At 40.9% G+C, this 21901-nt stretch overlaps 1 protein-coding gene across 1 annotated transcript in view; it reads left to right on the forward strand.

Annotated features, from left to right (window-relative positions):
• The window catches only part of EFCAB5 (EF-hand calcium binding domain 5), a 41793-nt gene that overhangs the window by 16165 nt on the left and 3727 nt on the right, over positions 1-21901 (forward strand). Inside the window, exons 7-17 of the mRNA XM_055718070.1 lie at positions 105-175; positions 3790-3945; positions 8729-8828; positions 9548-10435; positions 12335-12549; positions 13793-13949; positions 17256-17545; positions 18357-18529; positions 19275-19503; positions 20227-20379; positions 21583-21680. Coding sequence (XP_055574045.1) covers positions 105-175; positions 3790-3945; positions 8729-8828; positions 9548-10435; positions 12335-12549; positions 13793-13949; positions 17256-17545; positions 18357-18529; positions 19275-19503; positions 20227-20379; positions 21583-21680 — 2530 coding nt within the window. The remainder of the gene's footprint in view (positions 1-104; positions 176-3789; positions 3946-8728; positions 8829-9547; positions 10436-12334; positions 12550-13792; positions 13950-17255; positions 17546-18356; positions 18530-19274; positions 19504-20226; positions 20380-21582; positions 21681-21901) is intronic.

Genomic DNA, 21901 nt, shown 5'->3' on the forward strand with positions numbered 1-21901 from the left:
CAACATGAGAAGAAAGTGAATGTAACGTAAGTGTGCAACAAAATGTGTACAATATGTGAAACCACAACTGCTTTCTAAACCTATATCCCTTCATTTTTTAATAGCAATCTATAACAGGAAGCTGGAAATCTTAGACACATTGGAAAAAAAAGTAAACATAGATGAATTCACAGAGGTGAGAAATGCATTAAGAGCATCTGATTCAGAATATGATGTTTATCATAAAGTAGCAGCATTTCCCTGGGGACAGCTGAGTAAGTGAAGGGCTTCACTTTTCCAGCATCCCAGGTAACTGTATCAGGATATTTCATGTTCCATCTCTCTATCCATCCTCTGCTGTCACAACGTTTCCATTCTGGCCACCAAGAGACAAGTATTTTGCTTTATTTAGAACTGTAGCCTGTGCTGCTCTGAGAAGTTACTTTTGAAGCAGTGGGTTTTAGGACATCCCTCTCGGTCCCTTTCTACAATGCCAAAGCCCTGAATCAGTTGTGAATTTAGTTTTTGCCTTTACTGCTCAAGGGAGATTTGGTGCTGCAATATAACCGGTAGCTTGAGGTAATAAGTAATGTCCCCAAAGTACTGTTACTTCTGATTAGGTTCTATTAACCATAGGAAAGCCTAACAAGTGATGAACTGGGATGAGAAGCTCTACCATTTTTGCCCCGAACTATTGCTGGCCTGAACCATAACCAAACTGCAACAAGTGTCATAAATCTGCTTGAAGCATAACCAGGCTGAAAAATAGGCAGTTTTAAAATCAAAAGCTGTCATTGAGAAACATCAGAAGTGTGTTTTAACTCACCAACATCAATCAATGTACTTGGAAGTTTCACCCCATTATGCTACTCTTCATCAATTTGAAAACATCCAAATTGGTTCAAACTATATTTACTGAAAAACTTTGCAGGCCAAGACTTTGCCAGCCATTTCTACCTATGATGGAGCTAAATTTTATGGCTGGGTAGTTAAACCTGTGTAAAGGGGTGTTTAGAATAGAAATAATGCCAGACCCTCAACTGCAGCAGTGCTGGTGGGTACTGTTACAATAATTAAAAACAGAGTATAAAGCAGCTGTGCAGAGACTAATTTCAAGAAACCATGTGTGATTTTTGTGCCTTCTTCACTCTCAGGAGACTCACATGTTTGGCATTTTGCACAGAAATGCATTTTTATGATAACTTGTTGAAGGCTTTCTTAAGCATGAAATGAGGTATTTTTAAATTTAACCTCAGAATAACTGCATTTAATTAAGAAAACTATTGTGGCTAATGGGAGCCCAGAGAATTGCCTTTGTCACTGAAATGAAGCATCAATCCATAACCCCTATGGTATATGTATAAGCACTGAATGAATTCATGCTCCATTAGCATTAGAAAAATGTTTCAAAATATATTTTGTGTACTCCTTATTTTAACTCAGTTAAAGAGATGACAACAGAAATGAGAAGTGCAAAAGACATGGACTGTCAAGCTCTCTGATTTACCATAAACCAGTGCAATGTTGTTCTTAGAATATATTCTCTGATGCTTTTTCCAGTTGGGTTTTAACTGAATCAAATGATGAGGCTTTCATCATTTCCCTTGGGAACTGCTCCATAATCACCGGCCTTGCTCTCAGGACAGGGCTGCTGCTAATCCTCAGCTACAATTTACCTTTGTTCATCAGTTTGCATCATCCACCAAAACCAGAAAGAGAGATGATCTTTCTCCACACTGGTCTAGGCCCTTTCACATGTGGAAAGCATTGATTTTTAATGGACCTTAAAATTAAATGGTGCTTTCCCCCCCCCTTCCCTGAATTCAGTGCAGCTTTGGGTTACTTAAAGGCTGTTAGAAACTCAGTAGAGAGACCTCACACGTTGTTGTTGGGGTTTGGGGGGGGTTTTTTGGACATGCAAAACAGTGGCTGTTGTATTTTTGCATCCTTCGTGACAAGCTCGTGGGGTCTTTTATATTAAAAGCATTTAAATCCCAGACACCAGTCCTTAATAAATTATTTCACAGGCTTTGTACTCTTAACATGCAGAGCCCCCAGCAGTCTGACACAAAGCTATTGACACCAAGAGAAATACATTGCCTTTGCAGGGTCAGAATCAGGCTTTAAAGGTGAGATTATTTTTTATGATTACATGTTATTTCTGCTTACTACATTTTTGTTGAGACCAGTAGAAACAAAAAGCAAAGATCCATTGTTATTGATGGTAGTGTGTTCACAAACTACAGTGAGGTCTCACACTGGATAGCAAGAAGGAGGTGTGCCAGCTTTCTTCTGGTGGGTGTCAAAATCTCTTGGTTAATAATAAATAAATGTATGCTTCTTATGTGTACAGTACTTCACACAGTAGAGTGCTTTACACACATCAGCTAAGAAAAGCTAAGACTACGATCGTTTCTCCTGCCCACACAGCTGAACATACGCTTCTAAAAAATGTTCTGTGAAGCTGTTAGACAGCAGTATTAATACACAAGCCTTTGGGTGCGTCATCAAGATGACACTCAAAATAACAAGCTGCTTGTTCAACCTGCCCCCTCCCAACTGCTGTCATTGTTAAGGTTCATCTGTCACAGGGCTCCAGGTTGTAATAGCTCTGAAAAGCTAGTAGATACACGTAGCCCCAGATCTGCCACCTTCTCTCCAATCCACCTACGTGCTCTCTTTTTATGCTGAAATGCAGAAAAACCACACATTGCGTTAGGAGTTCTTTGCCACCAGCCACCCCTCAGGCCATTGGGTGCTGCTTTTCTGCTCTTCCTCTCTTCTCCACTTGTCCCATATATTTGGAAATTATGCAACAGAGACATGAATAATAATAACATGCATTAATATTTCAGTTCGTTCATGCCTGTGCGGCATTTCAACAGGTCCAAGATATTCTAGCACTTCTGTCAGGTATCCATACTCTACAAATGGGATAATGGGAAACATTCAGTGTTTTGGAAATCCCTCCTTTTAACTGTATAGGCTCCCTGTTACTGTGGCTGGCTCCAGAAACCTGCTATAATAATTCAGTACAGGCTTTGGGATTGTGGTTTGTTCTGATGGCCATTATTATTTATGTCATGCACACCACATTTTTAGAACCATATTGCTTTTGCTCATAAAAACCACATGGCTATAAATCCAAAGTGTTAAAGTGTCTCTAAGGCTAGAACTTAAAATAAATTTCAAGTCAGTAGTATTCCCAGTTCAGAGGACTTAGGTGACAGCAGGCTCATTTTCAAAAGTTTCTTTCCTTTTTTTATTGTATCCAAACAGGTTCTCTAAACACTAAAATTGTGGGCAATGGTCCTTTTGTGGCATGAAAGAGTTGAGTGACTGTCAGTTCTACAAGAACTAATGGCTCAAAATACCTCCTTCGGAGTAAAGTCAAGAATACTTGACTTTTTTTGCTACAGAATTAATTGCTACAGAAAACCATGGAGAACTTACATCCTCCCTGAGATAACCTAGCTTAAGAAATTACATTTCTTAGGAGGGATTCTGATACAGCATCTCTAAACCACCGAGCATAAGTGACTTCGAGGCCAGGAGAGGAACTGGTCGAGATGCATTTGTGCAGTGCCTAGTTCAGCAGTGTCCCAGGCTTGTTTGGAGAATGTTGCTGCTTCTGAAAGAAAGAACAAACTAGGCAGTGCAGCATCCATGCACCAAGTCTGCATTATGTTAGCAGATCAAACTACAAAGTCCTATATATTTCATTGCATGCAGTAGATTTTTAGGAGTTCAAATGAAGGTGAAAATACTTGAAGAAAACTAACCATTTACACTGCTGCTTTCTCTCCATAGTATGTCCATTCCTACACTGAACATTTTTCAAATGACTTGTTCCAAGAAATCCTGAAGCATCTCTGCCAGTGTGCTGATGACTTCCAAGTAGCAATAAGACATGATATGTGGAGGCAAATGTTTGCTGATCTCTTCCTAGATTGTGATTATGGAAAGGTAGGCAAAGCAGCTCTCAATTTCAATATGGTGATGCTTCCAGATTGGTATTTCTCTGGGGCATCACTTTCTGTTTAGTCTTCATGACTCTAGATACTCTTTGTGCTTACTCAGTGTTATTTCAGAGGACAATAGCTGCTGCATTGTCTTCAAATTCATAGTTCTTAAGACACAGAAATAGCCAATAGCCTATAAGCTGATGGCTAATTAGAAACCAAATGACCTAAGCTGATGACTTGGAGCTGAAGTTTGATGATCCTGGAGAAGAAATTAACCACAGTCTTTACTACTTCTGGTCATTACCTGTTCCCACAGCACGTTCAGAATGTTTGGGCACTAATTTGTCTATTCAGACATATTTCAGCAAAGACAATCTGATATAGATTGACCTTAACAAATGTGCACATTGCTACAATAGTAACATATATTGCATTAATTATGTTGCATTAATTTATACCTCTTTAGGGCTTCTATCAATAAATCTTATAGTTAAAATTCAAAATGCAAAATAATCTATCTTTACAACCTCCCTGAGAAAAGTACTGTGAACTTCAACCACAGTTTATGGACAGGAAATTAAAATACAGTCAGTTACAGATCTGGAAATGGAACTCAAAAGCTATAATTTGGTTTTCAGCAGCTCTAAACTCTATCTATCAACCTCTGAATACACCTGAATCCCCATTTAAAAAAGAAAAAAAAAAGCCAGACTTATTAGTAAACTAGAAAATAGTATGAGCTGAAGAATCAGTGGCATAAGCTATTGCTAAAAAACTGGGCTTTAATTCAAAAAGTATGGTATTTGTTTTCAGTAGGCTCAGTTAGTCAGTTGCTGGCTACTACACAGCAAATGGTTGCCATAATCTTACAGTTTTCTCCCCTATTTAAATTACATATTCCATCCAGCACTCCTCTAGTGATGTTTACAGCCTGCTTTCCCAGAATGAACCCATTGCTCCACAATGTCATGCTAATAATGTCATTACCTCTAAGAGAATGGAATTACAGAGCACGTTTCAACACCCATGGTGTGTTTTAGAGAATAGCAGGCACGCTGCTGTTTCAGGGGTGAGGAAAGAAATGTGTCTAGTTCTTAGCTAGAAGACATTTCATTTTCCTGTTGCTCTGTCAAGAAGAGCTATGATGGATCCTCCTGGGTAGAATAATATATAAAGCCAACTGCTATCTTTGCCACACATTTTGAAAGGATCCCTTCTTTCCCTTTCATGTTTTGATGTGACTTTCTTCCTATTATTTCTGTGGCAGTAATCACCATCACCATGCTACTATTCCCAGTGGCATCTCAGAGGCAAAGAGCCAAAAATGCTAGCACAACATAACACGAGTGAGCAACTATCAGTACAGGCTCCATCGCTGCCCAGAAAAATATGATCAGAGCACAAACATGGTTGCTGTTTCTAGCCTCCTTGCTCTGCAAATTGAGCTCACTAAACTGTAGAGTGGACCATGCAGTTCTTTTAAACCTGACCTGGTTTCTTTTGTATCGCTCTAATAAGTCCTGCCGTTCTGTACCCACGGGGAAGATAAAAGATGCAAACTAACACAAGGACTTCTACCACCTGAATGTGATCCATTACCTGCAGTACTCATTCTGCAAAGCACAGCAAAGCAGTTGTTTCAGTTCCTAATTTACATTTGTTTGGTAGCAGGCAGTTATTCCAGTCTGCATGGTGAGTGAGGCTGGCTGCCTCAGTGAGTTGCAATTAGGGCCAGGGAGCTGAGAAAGCAGTGTTTTAAATTACAGTCAAATTAGAAGGTACCCACATGATCATTATTATGATTTCAAATGCATGCATCCAGAAGGAGGGCAGCTCAGCAAGAACAGTCTGGACTATACAGTGAAGCAGAAACTTTTCAAGACGAGACCAGAACACAATCATTACTCTAATGCCCAAAAAGGCAATAGCTCTGTGAATTTTAAGGTCATTGTCCCTCTGTGCTCATGTATATCAAGTACAGTTTCTTTTATACGTTATAACAGAATCTGTATTAATTTTCAGGGACATTTTAAGCCTGGGATCTTTAAATGTAACTGAATTCAGTCAGGGATTAGTTTTCAAACAAATGAAGTTTTTGAGACACTTCTGATTACCTTTCTCGCAGTACAGCAACAAGTCTGCTTTCTCATGGCCTTTTCTGAGTGTCTGTTCTTCCCATCTTGCTGGCTAACAAGCACATTGTGGTGTTCAAGATACACACACACACACATCACATTTCCAGAAAAACAATCAAACGGTTAAACACTGACCTATCACTGATTAAATGGCAAGCCTGGTTTAGTCTGTGTTGCTAAAGGAATTAATTACTCACAGATCACAGCATATTTCTGAAAACAACTGGGAATCATCACCTGCCAATATCGAGGTGACAAGAAAATTAGGTCAACATGTTTCAACTCTCTAGCCACCAAAGCTGGCACTCATTAAAAGTGGAGACAAGTTTTGGGTGGTTGGACAAACACAGATGGTCTGCTGTTATTTATAGTGGGTGCTGTACCTGTCCTGCCAACAAGACTGAAGGGCTGACGGGCAGGAATCTTTCAGCAGCCTGCCCAGCCACACATGAGGTACAAAGAAACATGATCTTTCCCAGTAGATAGCACAGCTAGGGATAGGACCTTGCAAATGTTTTTCCTGTTGTAATGCTCCTCTCTTCTACAGACAGCTTTACTGTGACGTGTTCCTCCCAAGGTAAATTGTAAGGAAAAGTGGCCTGGAATAACAGGGACCTCTGGGAGAATGGCAAATCTGTATAAATTGCAAATGTTAAAACAAAGTGGAAAATGTCCCCCTAATTAATATTCAGTAATTTCTGAAAAGGAATTTACTATTTTTAATGATATATAGCAATAAAAAAATTAATCTAAATTACAAAAAACCTCTTCTAGAATCTAAATTATCTAAATCCTCCAAGTATATTATTTTAACATGACAAAAAAGTATCTGAATCTCAAACCAGCATTTCTATTTTTTTAGAAATAATTAATTATTTTTTAAATAATACCTCATTCATTGATTTACCTTTCTAATAAAACAAAGTTTTGGATTAGTGCTACCAACTTAAAGGAAACCAGCAGATGACTGTGACAAGTAACAGCTGAGGAAATGTAAAGGGAAAATTAAGTGTGTGTAATGGAAACACTGAATGGAGAATCCAAACACTCCATAGTGATCTGGTAACATCTTTAAAAACATGTTCTCTGTATATCTACTAAATGGATGCAGCACTCATTCTGACATAACTCAACTGAAAAACAAACAACATAAAGAAATGTTTATATGGGAATGTGCCAGATATTTGTATATTAACGTCAAGAAGATGAAGATACTGGGAATCAGGGCCTACATCATATAAGTTTAGGAACAGAATTATGTGATGACATGTGTTCCAAACCTCACAGGTGACTGAAATTCAACTGTAATTTCCAGTATTTTTTTTTACCAGCAGGAATTAAGTTACCAGAGTCTGAAACACTAAACTGGACTGGACAGCCACTTACATTTCAGTTCTCTAATCCTTTCCTCAGAATTTGCAAAAAGCTTTCAATTCCCTGTAGAGGAAAGGTGTTGCAGTAACAGAAAATGTGATGTATTCACTTAGTTTTCAGTATTAGCCTCCTTGGGAGGCCCTTCACCAGTTCTTGATGCATGTATCTCTGTTGCTTCCAAATCTTCTGTTCCTAAACATTGATGCCATTAATTATGGTTTTAGATTATAAACAACATGGTCATCTTGAGCTCATTTCCAGCAAAGAGCAGCAAACTTCTTCCTTTATTTCTTCAGCCTAAGGGCAGGAGAAGTTCACAAGGGATTAAAAGCTTGGTGAATTTTACATTTTGCAGTTTTTAATCTAAGAGCAAAATGTGGAAAGGAAGTCAGTAGTTCAGATGGAAAGCTACTTGCTACAAATAATGAACTGAAGTAAATCTGTTCTCTGATTAACTACCATATTTCATTAATGGAAGGGAGATTATGAAAGTGGCAGGACAAATAATGACAACAGGAATTCGTCATAAAATGGAAAACTTGTGATCGTTTAGATTTGCTTTACTTTTTAAACTCTCAATTTCCTGATTGGAAATGACCCACTTAATTGTCTTTTCCTGGTTTTATTGTCTTTATACACTCACCCTGAGCACCAAGGACTTAATAAACTCTGTGTGCTTTTCTGCATTGGAACTACTGATACCTCTCTCACCTCTGTGGTCAAACGTGTTATGAATTTTTAAAGGAAATTAGGGAGGTTGTCATAATAGCTCAGATTTTCGGACTAATTATTTTCCAGGCAGTTGCCAATACCTAACACTTCAAAGGAAATGATGGGGCATAAACACAAACTACAGTGTGCAGTCACTAACATAATACAGCACACCCATAATATGTGAAAATTCTTCCACAGTATTGTCAGGCAATCAATACTTGTCCTGAAAGTATGAAATGTTGAAGCTTTGATCTTTGCATGAAGAACTCCTTTGGCAGAAGTGGCTACAGTCACCTAACTGCAATTTGTCAAGAATATCCAACATACATAATGTACCTGCCAAGTGATATGTATGGGGAGTTCCAGCTAAGCCCAGATAATATTTTTTTGCCTTTATGAAATAAATTCACTTCTCTGAGATTTGTACTGATGTTCTGGTAATGGCTCATTTTCAGGCACAGGTAGTTCTTAGCTAATGGTGCCTTTGTAGTGCTGCAAATGTTGATGTTAAGTCCCAAGAACCACAGGAAAAAAAACAATAACGATGATCTTCTTGTCTAGGTTGGTCTCTTAGATAGACAAAAAATACTTGCCCTGCTGGCAGACTTCTATGACAGAAGCCCGGTGATTGCTAGGAGGGGATTTTGTAACCCAAGACAGTGTAAGTATGTGGGATGTTTTGATTGTGGTTAAAACATTAGAAAGCCACATGAGCTTGTATAGTTAATACATGTCTTATAAGTGTTACCAGAAGCGAACAGAGCCTAAAAAAGAACCCAAATGATTAATGTGACCTATACGCCATCATTTGCAAACATGTTTTGCAAACTGTGACACAATGTTTAGAAATACTTCAGAATCCAAAACTTTTCCTTCCTACAAAATTGTGAAGTACTTTTTGGAAGTAGAATTAAAGAAAAACTACTTTTCCTGAAACAATTGTTCTTTCTTACTGGGCAATATTATAAGTTAATTTTGTGTTTACACTAAGATTTCTCCAGGAACATGGAAAGATAAAGAAAAAACACAGAGAACTATCTACATGAAAGTAATAATTTTTTATATTGGACATTAATTAATTGCTAAGATCAAATGCAAGACAAATTACAGCTTTCCTTCTTAGTATGGAGAATTATGAAACCAATAATTATTTCAAAAGAAATATGGTGTAATACACAACAACAAGTGCAGTTCTCTGCAGGCAAAGACATTATTCTGAAGTTTTGTGTTTCTGAGATGTGTGTTTGCAGAAGGTACTTTCTGATAGTCTGTATTTGCTTGGAATACCTTTTTTCTTTTTCTTTAAGTTTTCTTATGCAATGCTAAAGAACATAAAACCCATGCAAACTATCAACTTATTGACAATTTTTTCTATTTTAGGGCCAATAATTGAACTGCAAGAGATTGAGCCTGCAGATTTATGGGGAGGCCTTGATGACCCGGAAGTTTGTGAGGAACTCAGTGTAAAGTTAGTCTTGTCTCAAACAGGAATTTCTGGGGGAGAGATTTTGGCATATGAACCTGTAGGTGATAATAGACAAGGCACAAATAGAATAAGAACTAGTAGCAGAGAAGATCTTTTTGAACAAATGGGCATGACTGAAGCTAAGACTGGAGGAATTTCTAAGGAAGAAAACCAAGCACCAGAATCAAGTGATGCTGAAGTGAGAAAGGAATGTGAGGATGCTGTGTCAGCAGTGAAAAGTACTGATTTTGAAGCTAGTGATTTGGATGGAGATACCGTACATAGTGAGAAATCCAGTTTCCATGAAGACACCAAACCTGAGAGGGAAACTGAGTCTGCAGCTGCAGACAGGCAGAAGGAAGCTTTGCCAGGATCAGCCTCTACTGGGTACAGTCTCAGTAGAGATGGAGAACCTGGATCTGAAAAACAGGTGGAAGAAGAGGAATTTAGCTTGGGTAGAAAGCCTGATACAGAAACAAGTAGGGAAGAAGTTTCTCGTATCTCGGACAGAGAACCTGGCTCAGAAGGGCAAGTTAGTCAGGTGGAGGACAAGCTGATTACAGAAACAACCAACACAATTTCAGGACCAACACCTGAAGCTACATCCATGACCTCAGCAGACAGAGCTGTGGCAGACATGGATGTCATTGATTCAAAACAGGATGCTCCACTTGCAGAGGTTGTAAAAGAAACTCCTGCAGGAGAAGAGAGTTTTTCTAGGCAGCGTGGCAGCCAGTTTGGCCAACAGACAAGCTCGGAGACGAGACTGCAGGATGAGGACCTTCTGCCAGACCAGGGCAAAGGTAAAGCATTCCCCTTTATTCTGGCAGACCTGAATCTTTTGCACTGTATAAATTTGGACTGGTTTAACTATAGGTGTGATTTTAATCCATTCCAAAATTACTGAAAGCATGTGGGTGATTTCTGAATACAGAAGACCATAAGCTTTGATATCTTCTTAGCATGGTGTCTTCTGCCAAGTTTTCAGTGTGCTCCTCTCACAGGACAGCAGGTGAGTCACTTTGCTGGTGATCTGTATTCAAAGCACTGAGCAGGCACTTTAATTCAAGCAGGCACTTTCTGAAGCAGCAGCATTTTTATAATAAGGAGAAACTTTTATGTTCTGTTTCACTCTGTAATATTAGTATATAAGACAGGAGCCTGAGCACGTTAAATCTAAAAATTACTTTTAATCATTTTTAGACTGTGATTGCCTATAGGGAGACACAGTATGAGATCAAATAGCAGGAACCTTTTATTTTAATCTCCTACTGTGATTCAAAAGGACTATCATACGTTTTAATTGTGTACAAAGGCCCTTGTTCTAGGAAGGCTGTGGTCAGGCAACTGTGTGCTTTGCAAGAGGTACTTGCTTAATCATACCAGAAGGACCAACTTCTTCCTTTCTAGTGCTCTGTGAATACACTCTTCTCACAGTAAGAACTGGTTCAGAGCAGTCTAGTGACAGATTTATTACATAAAGGGCTGTAAAACTGATGGTACAGCCCACTGGTACCTACAGCTTTCTGTGGTTAACTCCCAGTACACAGCACTAACCTGTCATTCAGCCAGGCCCTGGGTGTGCATCCTGCATTGTTTGGGGCATGTACTACTTCACTCCTCAGAGCAGATTCTCACCCTGTTCTCCCAGAAACAATGGTGCGGTGGTACGATACTCTTTGAGAGAAAGGTGAATGGAAGCAAGAAGTCTGAATATAATTTTGAACCGATCTTGGAAAAGATTTATCTTATTACTCTTGCTAAATGGATGTTTGTAGCTATGCTTAAGAAATGGAACATTCACCAGGTGAATTGCAGGAAGCAGTATTTCCAGACAGTAAAAATAAATAGCTACTGATAACAAGGATAACTCCAGAGACACAGAGGTAGATTTTACATATTAATCAGCAGGGTGCTTAGACTAGTAAGCTCTCGTTTACAGAAGATTTCTTTTTAAAATTGCAGGTCCAGGACGCTCAGACAGACAGGATCCTCCAGCTGAAGCTAGCCAGGAATTTGAAGTGCCATGGTCAGGTGATGGCTCTTTTCATCTGCTTCAGAAACTATTGCTTGGATATATGTTTATAAAAGCTTTTAGAAAAGCTATCTTGTGTCTTTTTTAAAAGCTTACATGATTACAAGATATATTTTATCTCTCATCAGGTGACCTTCTGACTGGTGACCTAAGTTGCAGTTATAGCAGCTATGCAGAGAGAATTCCAGAGGACTGGAAGTGTGAGAATACTAGATTTCCAGGTATTTGGTCATAAAGCTGTGTGTTCACTTGGGCACATAGTGGCTGGTGGTGTCTGCAGATGTGCCAGTACTGCTGAGAGCTGAACGTTTTGGCAAGAATACAAACGCTACCTCCCCAAGCTGACTTCGATAAGAGCAATGTAGTCTTTGTCTCAGAAGGCCACTTGCTGTGTAACAGTAATTTCAGCTCACCTGTGAGCTGATTCAGTGATTTGACCTGGTTGTATGATAGCATCCATGCTACACTGGAGCATAAATCTGAAGAGATACTATTAGAAAAGTATAAGCAGATTAAGGCCTTTAGTCAGCATGGAGTCAGTCCATATTCAGCCATAATTTCATTGGATAGGAAGTGCAGAATTCAGGACTGTGTTGATACCTGCCACGTGGCTGGCTTTAGAGTAGCTTTTGGCTTCCTGTGACGCACTGTGCTTTCTGCCTTTCAGACTTACATCCCATCATGGCAGAGATTCAGAACCGCTGGGCTTCTCATACTAGGAGTGCCTTTGATGAAAGCTGCCTCAACCTGCCACAGTTTGTACAGCTCATGGAAACATTTGTTGGTGAAGACATTTCTCTGCCTACTGTGAAGACGCTTATTGCATTTATCAAAGAAGAATACAAACAGACAGAAGAGGAAAAAATGGAACAACTAGAAAAAGTAAATATTGATAAGTTCTGCTGACACCGTGTCCAAACAAAAAACAATTAAATGCCTACAGACACTTACAAAGTCAACTTGTAATCTCATGCTGGCAGAGATATTCACTCACAGCCTTGCATTCTCTGTTTCTTCAAGAGACCTTTTACCCCTTTGTTTTCATATGGATCCTCCCTCCCTAGCCCTTAGCTCTAGAGGTGATGACAGACTCATCCTGTAAGAGGTTGTCTGTTCTAGAGTAGGACTTGGTGAGACAGCAGGTTGATAGTTAATTGTGAAAGAGCTCAAAACATTCCATTCTGCTTATTCACCTTTATAAAAGCCAAGAACCTGATCTCTGACCTACTGCACTGGCATGTACATATGAGGTTGTAGATGTTTTGGGGAGGATTTTAAAACAAATATGTTTGGGTTTGCTATGTGCATGGCTGTATGTGAATGTGGACATGCTTTTTTGTGTTTAAGTTACAAGGTGCTCTTGCCATGCATTGAAAAAATATATTCCCCTTCAGCAATACCATCATGCACAGCATAAGGGTGCCCCATACCACTTCATAGTACAGATGTATTTTGTGGTGGGTCTGTCCACAGTAGCCACTCTAGCTGCGTTTTCCTCAGAGCTCTTTCTAGTTTCCCTCTGTGCCGCTGACCTAATTTGGGTGAGATATTGGATCTGACGGCTCTACTGTCCTCACACTGAACACAACACACACACTGGCAGTATTTTGGCCTTGGAGAGAATTCCACTCCAGCCATTTATCACTGTATGCTGTGCAAAGACTGGGTTTAAAGGACAAATTCTATATGCATTTGCTTGGAGCCCACACTCTTCAGGGCAGCACCAGCAAAGTCACAATATATGGAAATGCAAACTGTCACATCTTTGGGTGTTACTAACAAGGCTGTGATTAGTTCTTGCTAGGAAGACATTTGTACTCTGGGAAACTTGCACTTACCTGAATTGATCTCACCTTAGATCCAAGCTTCATTGTTCACAGTGAAATAACACTGCAGTGCTGATTCTTCCTGGTAAAACTGAACTGTTGGCTGTGTTTAGTGTTTCCAGTTATCTGTCTCCCAGGTTTAATGATTCCTCTCCAGGTCCAAGCTGTGTATGTTTGTATTTGGCCTGGCCTATAGGAACTACATGACTGGCATGCCACTGTAGTTTCCATACTTTACGTATAGACACTGAACATTAATGTCCAGGAGTTAACAAAGACTGGCTGTTCCTCTGTTGTAGGTTCACCACATTTCTCACATGGCCCGACGGAAGTTGCTTTTGGAGGCACTTTTTGAAAAGTGGGACAACAATGCATCTGGGTTTCTGGACCTGGAGGAGGTAGATGCTGTTCTAAGCACATTCAAGGAAGGGATGGAAAAAGAGGCCTTGAGGAAGGGTAAGGAGACAGCTCTGCTCTGAGACAACACAGTAGGCCTTGAACCATCCAACAGCGGTGCTGATGAGGTTGTTGGCAAGCACCAGTCTCTTTTGTTTTTGTGAGCGGTTGTAAGCATACATGGTATGATGTATAAAATGAACAGTTATCCAGACCTACTTGTTAATGCATAGCTCCATCCCCTCCTCCTGTGCAAGACTCCTCTGTGACAGAAGCCCAGTCAGAGAGATGGCCCAATGCTTTCATGATACTGTGATGTGCTGAAAAATTATTTCAGCTGTAACATGCAATGTATACTTGTGATATGGCAGTGAAAAACTTGCGTAAAGCCTGAGGACATGGTTAGCCTGAGGACATTGTTGCCCTTTTAGTCTAGCCCATCTGTGTTACCCAGCTATTTTTAATAGATCCATTTTACTGTGCTATCTGCAGGAACGTATCTCACAGGAGAGAACAACAGCTTTCCTTATGGGTCTCAAATAGCCTTCAGTAATCCACACTGTTTCGCAGTTCTCAGGAATTAGATAGAAACTTTGAGTCTCACTTCTCTGTTGGTTCCTTTCTATGAACAAACTTCGCAAATTTGGTCACTGACAGAATAGACTTGGGTTAGTCAGAAGTGCTGCAGGTTCACCTGGACCTGTCTGGCAGCCTTATGCATGTGAACATGTGGGCCTTAGGTGGTCTGAAATACTCCATTAGCAGTTAAGAACATGTCTACATATGTGCTTGAGTGGAGAGGTTTATTCATCTCTATGTTCATCTTACTGTTGCTTGTTCTGCCCCACATTACTAAAAATGGCTCATTTTGGCAACCACCAAAATCTCTATCCTTTAGCTCGCTTGAGGCAGCTGGTAGGGTGGGGAGAGCACCAGCATGCTACTGTTAATAGTCTCCAGGCCGTACAGCCACAGAAGAAACTGGCAGTTAACAGCTCTCTTGTATTCAAGGCATGCCGGAACACACTACAGAAATATGGAAGGACATAGTCCCTTCCGTGAAGAGCTCATAAACTAAAGGACAAATAAATAGAAAGAGAGCATAGCAAAATCTATACCACCTACAAGCGACATAAAACTATTTCTAGTAGCTCAAACCTAATCTCTCAAAGACATTATGGAACAAACAGGTTTGGTGGAAGAGTTCACAGACATTGCACTGCTCCTGGATGAAAACACAGGGTGAAAAGTGGGTAAAATTATTTGATTTTCATTGTAAGGGAAAAGTGTAACATTAATGATGTAATGGGGAAAACTAATTCATTATGCTGTGGCTCAGTAATGAAGGAACTGATCATGACCTTTTCAACTTCATGTGTATTTCTTTCTTCATCTCTTTCTTCAAAGAGAGGAGAAAGTGGAAGTGAAGATCCAAACTTTTATACCATCAAAAAATTCTCCATTCTAGTTCTGTCAGGAAGTCAGAAATGAAATTAAAAACCACTGAACATTGGTTAGATGATGGGCAGGGTAAGACAGCATTAATGGTCAGCTCCACCATGGTCAGGGCCAGTTAGTATTGCTACTTCTACAGCTAAAACTTGTGGTAAAAGGCCCCCTGACTTCTGTGGGGGAAGGAGGAGGCTCTCAGCTCCCATAAACATCCCTATCTTGGATGCCCTGGGAGGCAATTGAGGCAGCTCCCTGCCTGTTCCTCTGCATCATTAATCAAAGCATTTTCTATTACACTGTTCCATATAGCCCACTGTATGTATTGATCACAAAATACTCTCAGTTTAACAGTAAAGTCACACTTCTACCTATATATCTTTGCTTGCTTAGTTTGCTCCTCAGAAGTGGCTTGATGAATCGCACTCTTTCCTTCTTCGGGCCCAACAGGATTTGAAATCAGGATGCAGAAAAAAATGAAAGTGTTAGTTGTTGCAGTGCTCAGGGGAGGCACTGCCAGGAGCGAGAGCAGGCAAGCGCAGCTTGGGCAGAGCACCCGATGAATCCCGGGTTTCCAAAGCCGGGAAACTGCCTGCAACTTCCAAAGGCTGTGCAAGAGCACCCCCGTGAGCCCAGCGCTCTGGTGGGGGGCTTGGAAGAACTGGCACAGGGGTTAAACAGCTCTGTTAGGCTGGCTCCTGGTTTAAGTAACATCTGAATAGAAAGCGGTGGGGAAAATCTATGTTTTCATTGAATTACAAGTCTGAAACGAGTCCCATTTTTCTTCAGGACCTCTGGGCAAACTGGAAGTTTGTGAACTAGAGTGAGTAGGCACAGGAAAGCAATTCTTAAGAATCATTTGACCCTTGTGGCATTCCTCTTTCCCCCTGACTCCAAGCAACAGGAAACTGTGCCAGTCCTTTCTACTTCATCTCATTTGGGCCGGCTCAGCTGCAATCCCTGGGACATGAAAAAGGGGATGGAGGCATGGCTCCACTCGCTGGCCTTGTGCAAGACGGGAAGGAGCAGCCTCTGTGCATTCATCTTTACTTCTTCACTCCCCTGGGAGCTAACAGGCAACACTTCACTGTTTTAGATGTTTCTCATATTAATTTATTCTTCTAAACGATGTATTTCTTATAAAAACTCCCTTGCTCCTTTTGCTCCCCATCTATATCTCTTGGTGCAGTACAGGTGATGCCAGAGCACCGTTGTCCTGTCCTCTCCGTGACTTCAACAGAGCTTTCATTTTCTTTGCTCTCTGTCTATAAGATTTAGCACAATACAGATGTTATTTCAGTAATTCATCAAAGGCACTTAAAGAAGGATAATTAAGAATGATAGTAACTTTGGAGGGCCTGAAAAGAAAAAAATAATGTCTGCAAGTATGGTATATATAATGGAAAATCAAAGAATATAAGTGATCTCTGAAATCATCTGTAGACCCTGGCCTTCACATTTTTAATGGGAGTGATGAGTAGTTTATCTGTAAGGTCTCAGCTATATTACTGTACACAGGATGCCTACCTGTGGCCCAGTCCCACCAGCCCCTCAAGTGTCCACAAAATTTGGTTCTGATGTGGAAACACCTCTAATTTTTGATAACTCCAAGCAGCTTTCCTATTTTCCATTGATCTTTGTTGCAGAGGTACAAAAGGGCACAGGAGCAATGCTGGGCAGGTTTCTTTCTCAGGAGGTGAGAAGGCAGGAGGAAAAGGTACATCCAGTGTGGAAGCTGGAGATTACTTGTCATGATGACAACTTCCATTTAGGAGACAGCTGGAAGAAACCCAGAATGACAGACTGGAGCACTCCACCCAAAGCCAGTTTAGGCTTGATTCATATTTTGCACAGGAAAAAGCAGAACTTACTATTCAAATAGACTGTCTCTGTCTTATTTTCTGTTTCTTCCACTAGCAAAGAAACACCTTTGCTCCCGTTACCCACAGCTCAGCAGAGTGGGGAAGCTATCCCCAAGGGCATTCCAGACTTTCCTTGAGTTAGTTGCTTCTGAGTTTACTGGCAATGAGGATGAAGCTATTGACAACTTGGTGGAATTTCTGACCACAAGCGTGGAGCGAAGTCGCATGGAGTGCTTGCGGAGTTTAACCAGGAGGAAATGGCTGCACAATATCCAGCAAGCAGCTGAGACCAGCGGAGCGAGCATGGAACCTGTTTACAAAGCCGTGTTTAAGGCCCTCTCCCAGGTACGCATCCCAGGGAGCACGAGCATCATTTGTGTTGGGATTGTGACACTGACTTCAGACGCTGGTGCGTGTGAGTGGAACTGGCATGGGAGGCTGGTCTGAGGCTGGTTTCCTTGTGCACTTGGCTGATGTTCAGGAGAGCCCATGGTTGTGCACAGAAAGAGTCACAAGTCAGATCTGTGAGACAAGAATTCCTGTGCATGCTCTACCACTAAAAAATGCAGGGATACTTATGTCTTACTTTTGAAAAAGCTCACTCGGATCGAGCCTGGAAATCCATAGTTATAGTTTTGGAGCTTCTGCAATGAAAGACACCAGAGTCGGTTTGGAGATAGTTGCATTTTTAACTTGCAGCTGCAACTTTAGATGTTTGTCCTCACCATTAAAGCATTCCTCAAAGCCAAACTTCTCTGATGGTAGCTGAAGTGTTTTTACAATATTGTGTAGGTTTGTAAATGTAGCAGCTCTGGCACTTGTCTGATTTTTCCTAAGGAATCCCCCATTGGGAAAGAAATCCATAGGACTTTTGCTTAGGCGCAGATTATAATAAGGGATTATTTTTATATGAACTTCTCCCCATTAGCAGCAGGAAAAAAGAAATCCATTTTCTTTGCCAGCCAAAATACCAAGTGTTTTGTACCGGTCAGAGACAATCATAGCATAGACACATACATGTCATGCAGCTGGTGTGTGACACACAAAATCAGTGACCGAGAACAGCATCTCAGCAAAAAATGAGACAAGTGCTAAGTACATGAAATAAGTGTAATGGGTAATGTACATAATGTAATGGGAAACATGTGGTTGCTAGGATGCAGAAGCCCATGGGGATAACAAGAAGATCAGTGCATATATTGCCCTTTTGGAAGAGAACCAGCTCTCACCAGGGCACGGGCAGTTTCTGCTACGCTATGTGGCATGTACCGCAGATGATGCTCCATATGTTCTAAACCAGACACTTTACAAAGACATGAAAGGAGTAAGGTAGGAAAAGCTGCAAATGACTGTTCCTTTTTCTCAAAAATATTTGGAATGTAGGGGTACCGGGCAGTGTCTGGGGGGCACTGGAAAGAGAGGTTGATAGAGTACTCCAGAGAGGAAATCCCCTCAGGGACTGTTGTGGAATAATTCATTATCATATACATGCCGTTATACTCTGCACGGTCTACTTAGAACTGCTCTTTTTGGGATTTCACTACTTTCCTTGGGGAAATTAGCTCACCGTCTAATAAACCTCATTCTTTAGCAAATGTCTGTTGCATTGGGCCTACATTTCCTTCTTTAAAATTAATGCCTTTATACCAGTTGACATCCACAGGATATTTTTCGAGAACAATGCCTTTCCTTCCCTAGTGTATATAAACTATAAACAGCTTTCATGCCTCTTTACTTCTCATTTCCAAAAGCTAGACACACTTGTCTCTTTCTTTAAACATCGCTTCTTCTAACCTATTAAATGTAACTGCTGCTTGCTTCTGTATTCCTTTCATTACATTCATTAGTTTACGTTTTTAAAATGTCCCAAGGATGAAAAGTGCCTTATTTATTACCACTGTCTTTGGGATGCAAGTGGTAAATGTGGTATTTCTGGGTGTGGTCAAAGTAAGGAGCTAACACCTTCCTTCTCCAATGCCAAAAAGCAGGGAGAGATCAAAGCTGCAGTATTTATTGTTTTGCTAAAAGTTTTCTGCTACTCTTAACAAACCTCCTCAATAAGTTTATTTTTCAGCTTTGCAGCTGTTGAAGAGGGAAAGCCAATCCATGTTCCAAGAGTTCAGTTCCACGGAAATATCCACTTCTGGAACTATGACTGCCCAGTGGAGGAAAGAAAAGGTTCGTTTCTGGTACTGCCATTGCACGATGCTCGCTGGAGAGCCTTTGGCATTCTAGGACTTGACACTCTTTGGGACCAGTGTGAGAAAACCATCTTTCTGACCCATGAGATCAGTTTCTATCAGGTGGGCACCACCACAAAGCAATTTGTTAGACCATTCTTCAAACAACTGTGTAGGGACAGTGTGAATTTTATGTGTTTGGTTTCAGTAATTGCAAGATGTACAACTAAGATAAGAACCGTGGGTCCCTTTCTACTGTATATGGTGCAAGTGGTGTGAGCATAACACTTTATCAATATCTTACCGATTAGCATCTTATCTGTAATTGATTATGAGGTATCACTTCATCAATAATTTAAGCTACTCCAGACTAGTAAATTAATCGCACTTTTGTGCAAAGCCCAAAGATAGTAGCTTTTATTTCCTGAAGCTCTGAACCTCATGTTTGTGTTTGTTTCCATAAAGTGGCTTGAAACCTTCTTTTTCATATGATGGAATAATTATAAGCCACAGCAGTCTGGGACTTCTTTGGGATGCTCTTTAGGATCAGCCTCATTGTGGATGCACCATTTGGGCAGCAGGGAGCGCAGCAAGCCAACATTACCAGGCAATTTGGCAACCTCCACTGAGGAGCAACTTTGTCAGGTTCAGGACTTGGGTACTCTGGAGCTTTAGAGCATTATTTGATAAGGGATGTTTCACAGATACTTTTCAGTTTTAGAAGTTCTGATTAACGTAATTTATTCCAACCATTTTGCTTCATTTTGCTGCACAAACCTTTCCCCAGCTTTTTTCCCCAAATAGTACAGAACTGTCCAGCTTATTTGAAGGATTCTGCTTTCACAGGGAGTTTCTCACGCATTCAGCAAAGCCTACCACCATATCCACACACTGGAAAATGTTCTACAGATGACTGTTACTGCTCTGGACTGGTTGTATCCCAGGGCTCCCAGCATCCACAATGTCATTATGTACCTGGTGGAGCCTGGCAAAGACAAGGTACGCAGATCACTGCACTGAAAAGCCTGTAAGCCAGGAGCTGAAACACTTCTCTAGTGAGGACCTGCCATTTCTAGCTGCCTGTGATTTCCCAGTGGTTTTATTATAAAAACTGGGGTTTGCCTGAGATTCTTGTGCATGCCTGTGCAACAAAAGGGCTACAAAGGTAAAGAGAGAAGTTTTCTTGTCTAACGGAAGCCAGTCTTCATTCTTTTCATCCTCCCGTGTAACACAATCCAAGAACACTGCTACTATACCCCCTTGTCCGTGGGAAAGGGAATATTCTCCTGCTTCAATGCTCACAGCTGCATAGCAATGAATAGAGCAAAACCCCACACCTATCCATCCATCCATCCATCTGTAGCTTTGCTGTCTGGGACCTCCGCAGAGGGAGATGCTGTTCTGTGGAAATTCTGTGAATGTCAAAATTATGGTATTTTATAGGAAAAAAAGAATGCCCTAGCTAATGTATTAGCTCTTCATTCTGAACTAATGTCAGCAGCCAAGACATAAACACAACTCAGGAAGTGGCTGCTTCCCAATTAGCTAGGTTGTAAAGGCAGCTCCCTCCCTGCGGATCATATTCCAGTTGTTCAGCAGGCACTCAGGCCCTGGGAAGCTTGTCACTTCATGTACAAGTGAGTTAAGAAGATGAAAAGGGTATGCAATATTTAGGACTGATCCTGTGTCATCACAAAGTCTGTATGACATCTGCTGTAGCCATAATTCAGCTGCTTCCTCTGATAAGCATGGTTTATGTTGGCAGCTTTCTGTTGCCGTTCCAGGCTCTGCACTGTTCCCTTGTTAGCTGCCTGACAGCCAGGTCATTTTCTCCCCTCTGCGCTTTCCATGTGTCCAAGTACACCAACCAAACGTGACATGAGAAAGGGGATTGCAGGAGGATGGGAAAAAGAAGGGAAACCTCTTCTTGGCTTGTGGCTGTTCCTCAGTGTGCAGCCTGCGGGTGGATTAAACTGTCTGGCTGAGGGAGGTCCAGGGCACATTCTTCATGCATCTTGAGCGACACGCTCTGGGAATAAAACCAAGCACTGTTGGGAGATGTCTTTAAACCATCCCATTGCCCTTGAACGTACATAGGAGTTTCCTTTAAGAAATAAACAATTCCCTCCCTCTCCAAGCTTCCAAATGGCTGTTCCTTTCTCGGATGCAGCTAAACCTCCCTTTTCTCTCCAGCAGATACAGGACTATGCTCTGCGCAAAATTATTACTATGGATAATACAGGACAAAAAGAAATTCATAGCTCTCCTGTTCTTCTCCTCAGAAAAGAAAACTTCTTAAGGTAGGCTCCAGCACCTGCAGTCGAACTAGGTGACCCCAGCCTGCACCAGGCATGTCCACATTACATAAAGCCCATGGTAATGCAGCCCTGCAAGAGCATCTGGCTGTAGCGCTGCTCTCACTATCAAGGCTTCTGGTGCGTATGCATGTGATGCTGAATTATGAAGGGGTGAGCAGTATGTTCTCTTTGAGTTTAGGCCTGCAAAAACGTAAATTCCAACT

The sequence above is a fragment of the Falco cherrug genome, chromosome 1 (genome assembly GCF_023634085.1).
Source record: "Falco cherrug isolate bFalChe1 chromosome 1, bFalChe1.pri, whole genome shotgun sequence".
Lineage (NCBI taxonomy): Eukaryota > Metazoa > Chordata > Aves > Falconiformes > Falconidae > Falco > Falco cherrug.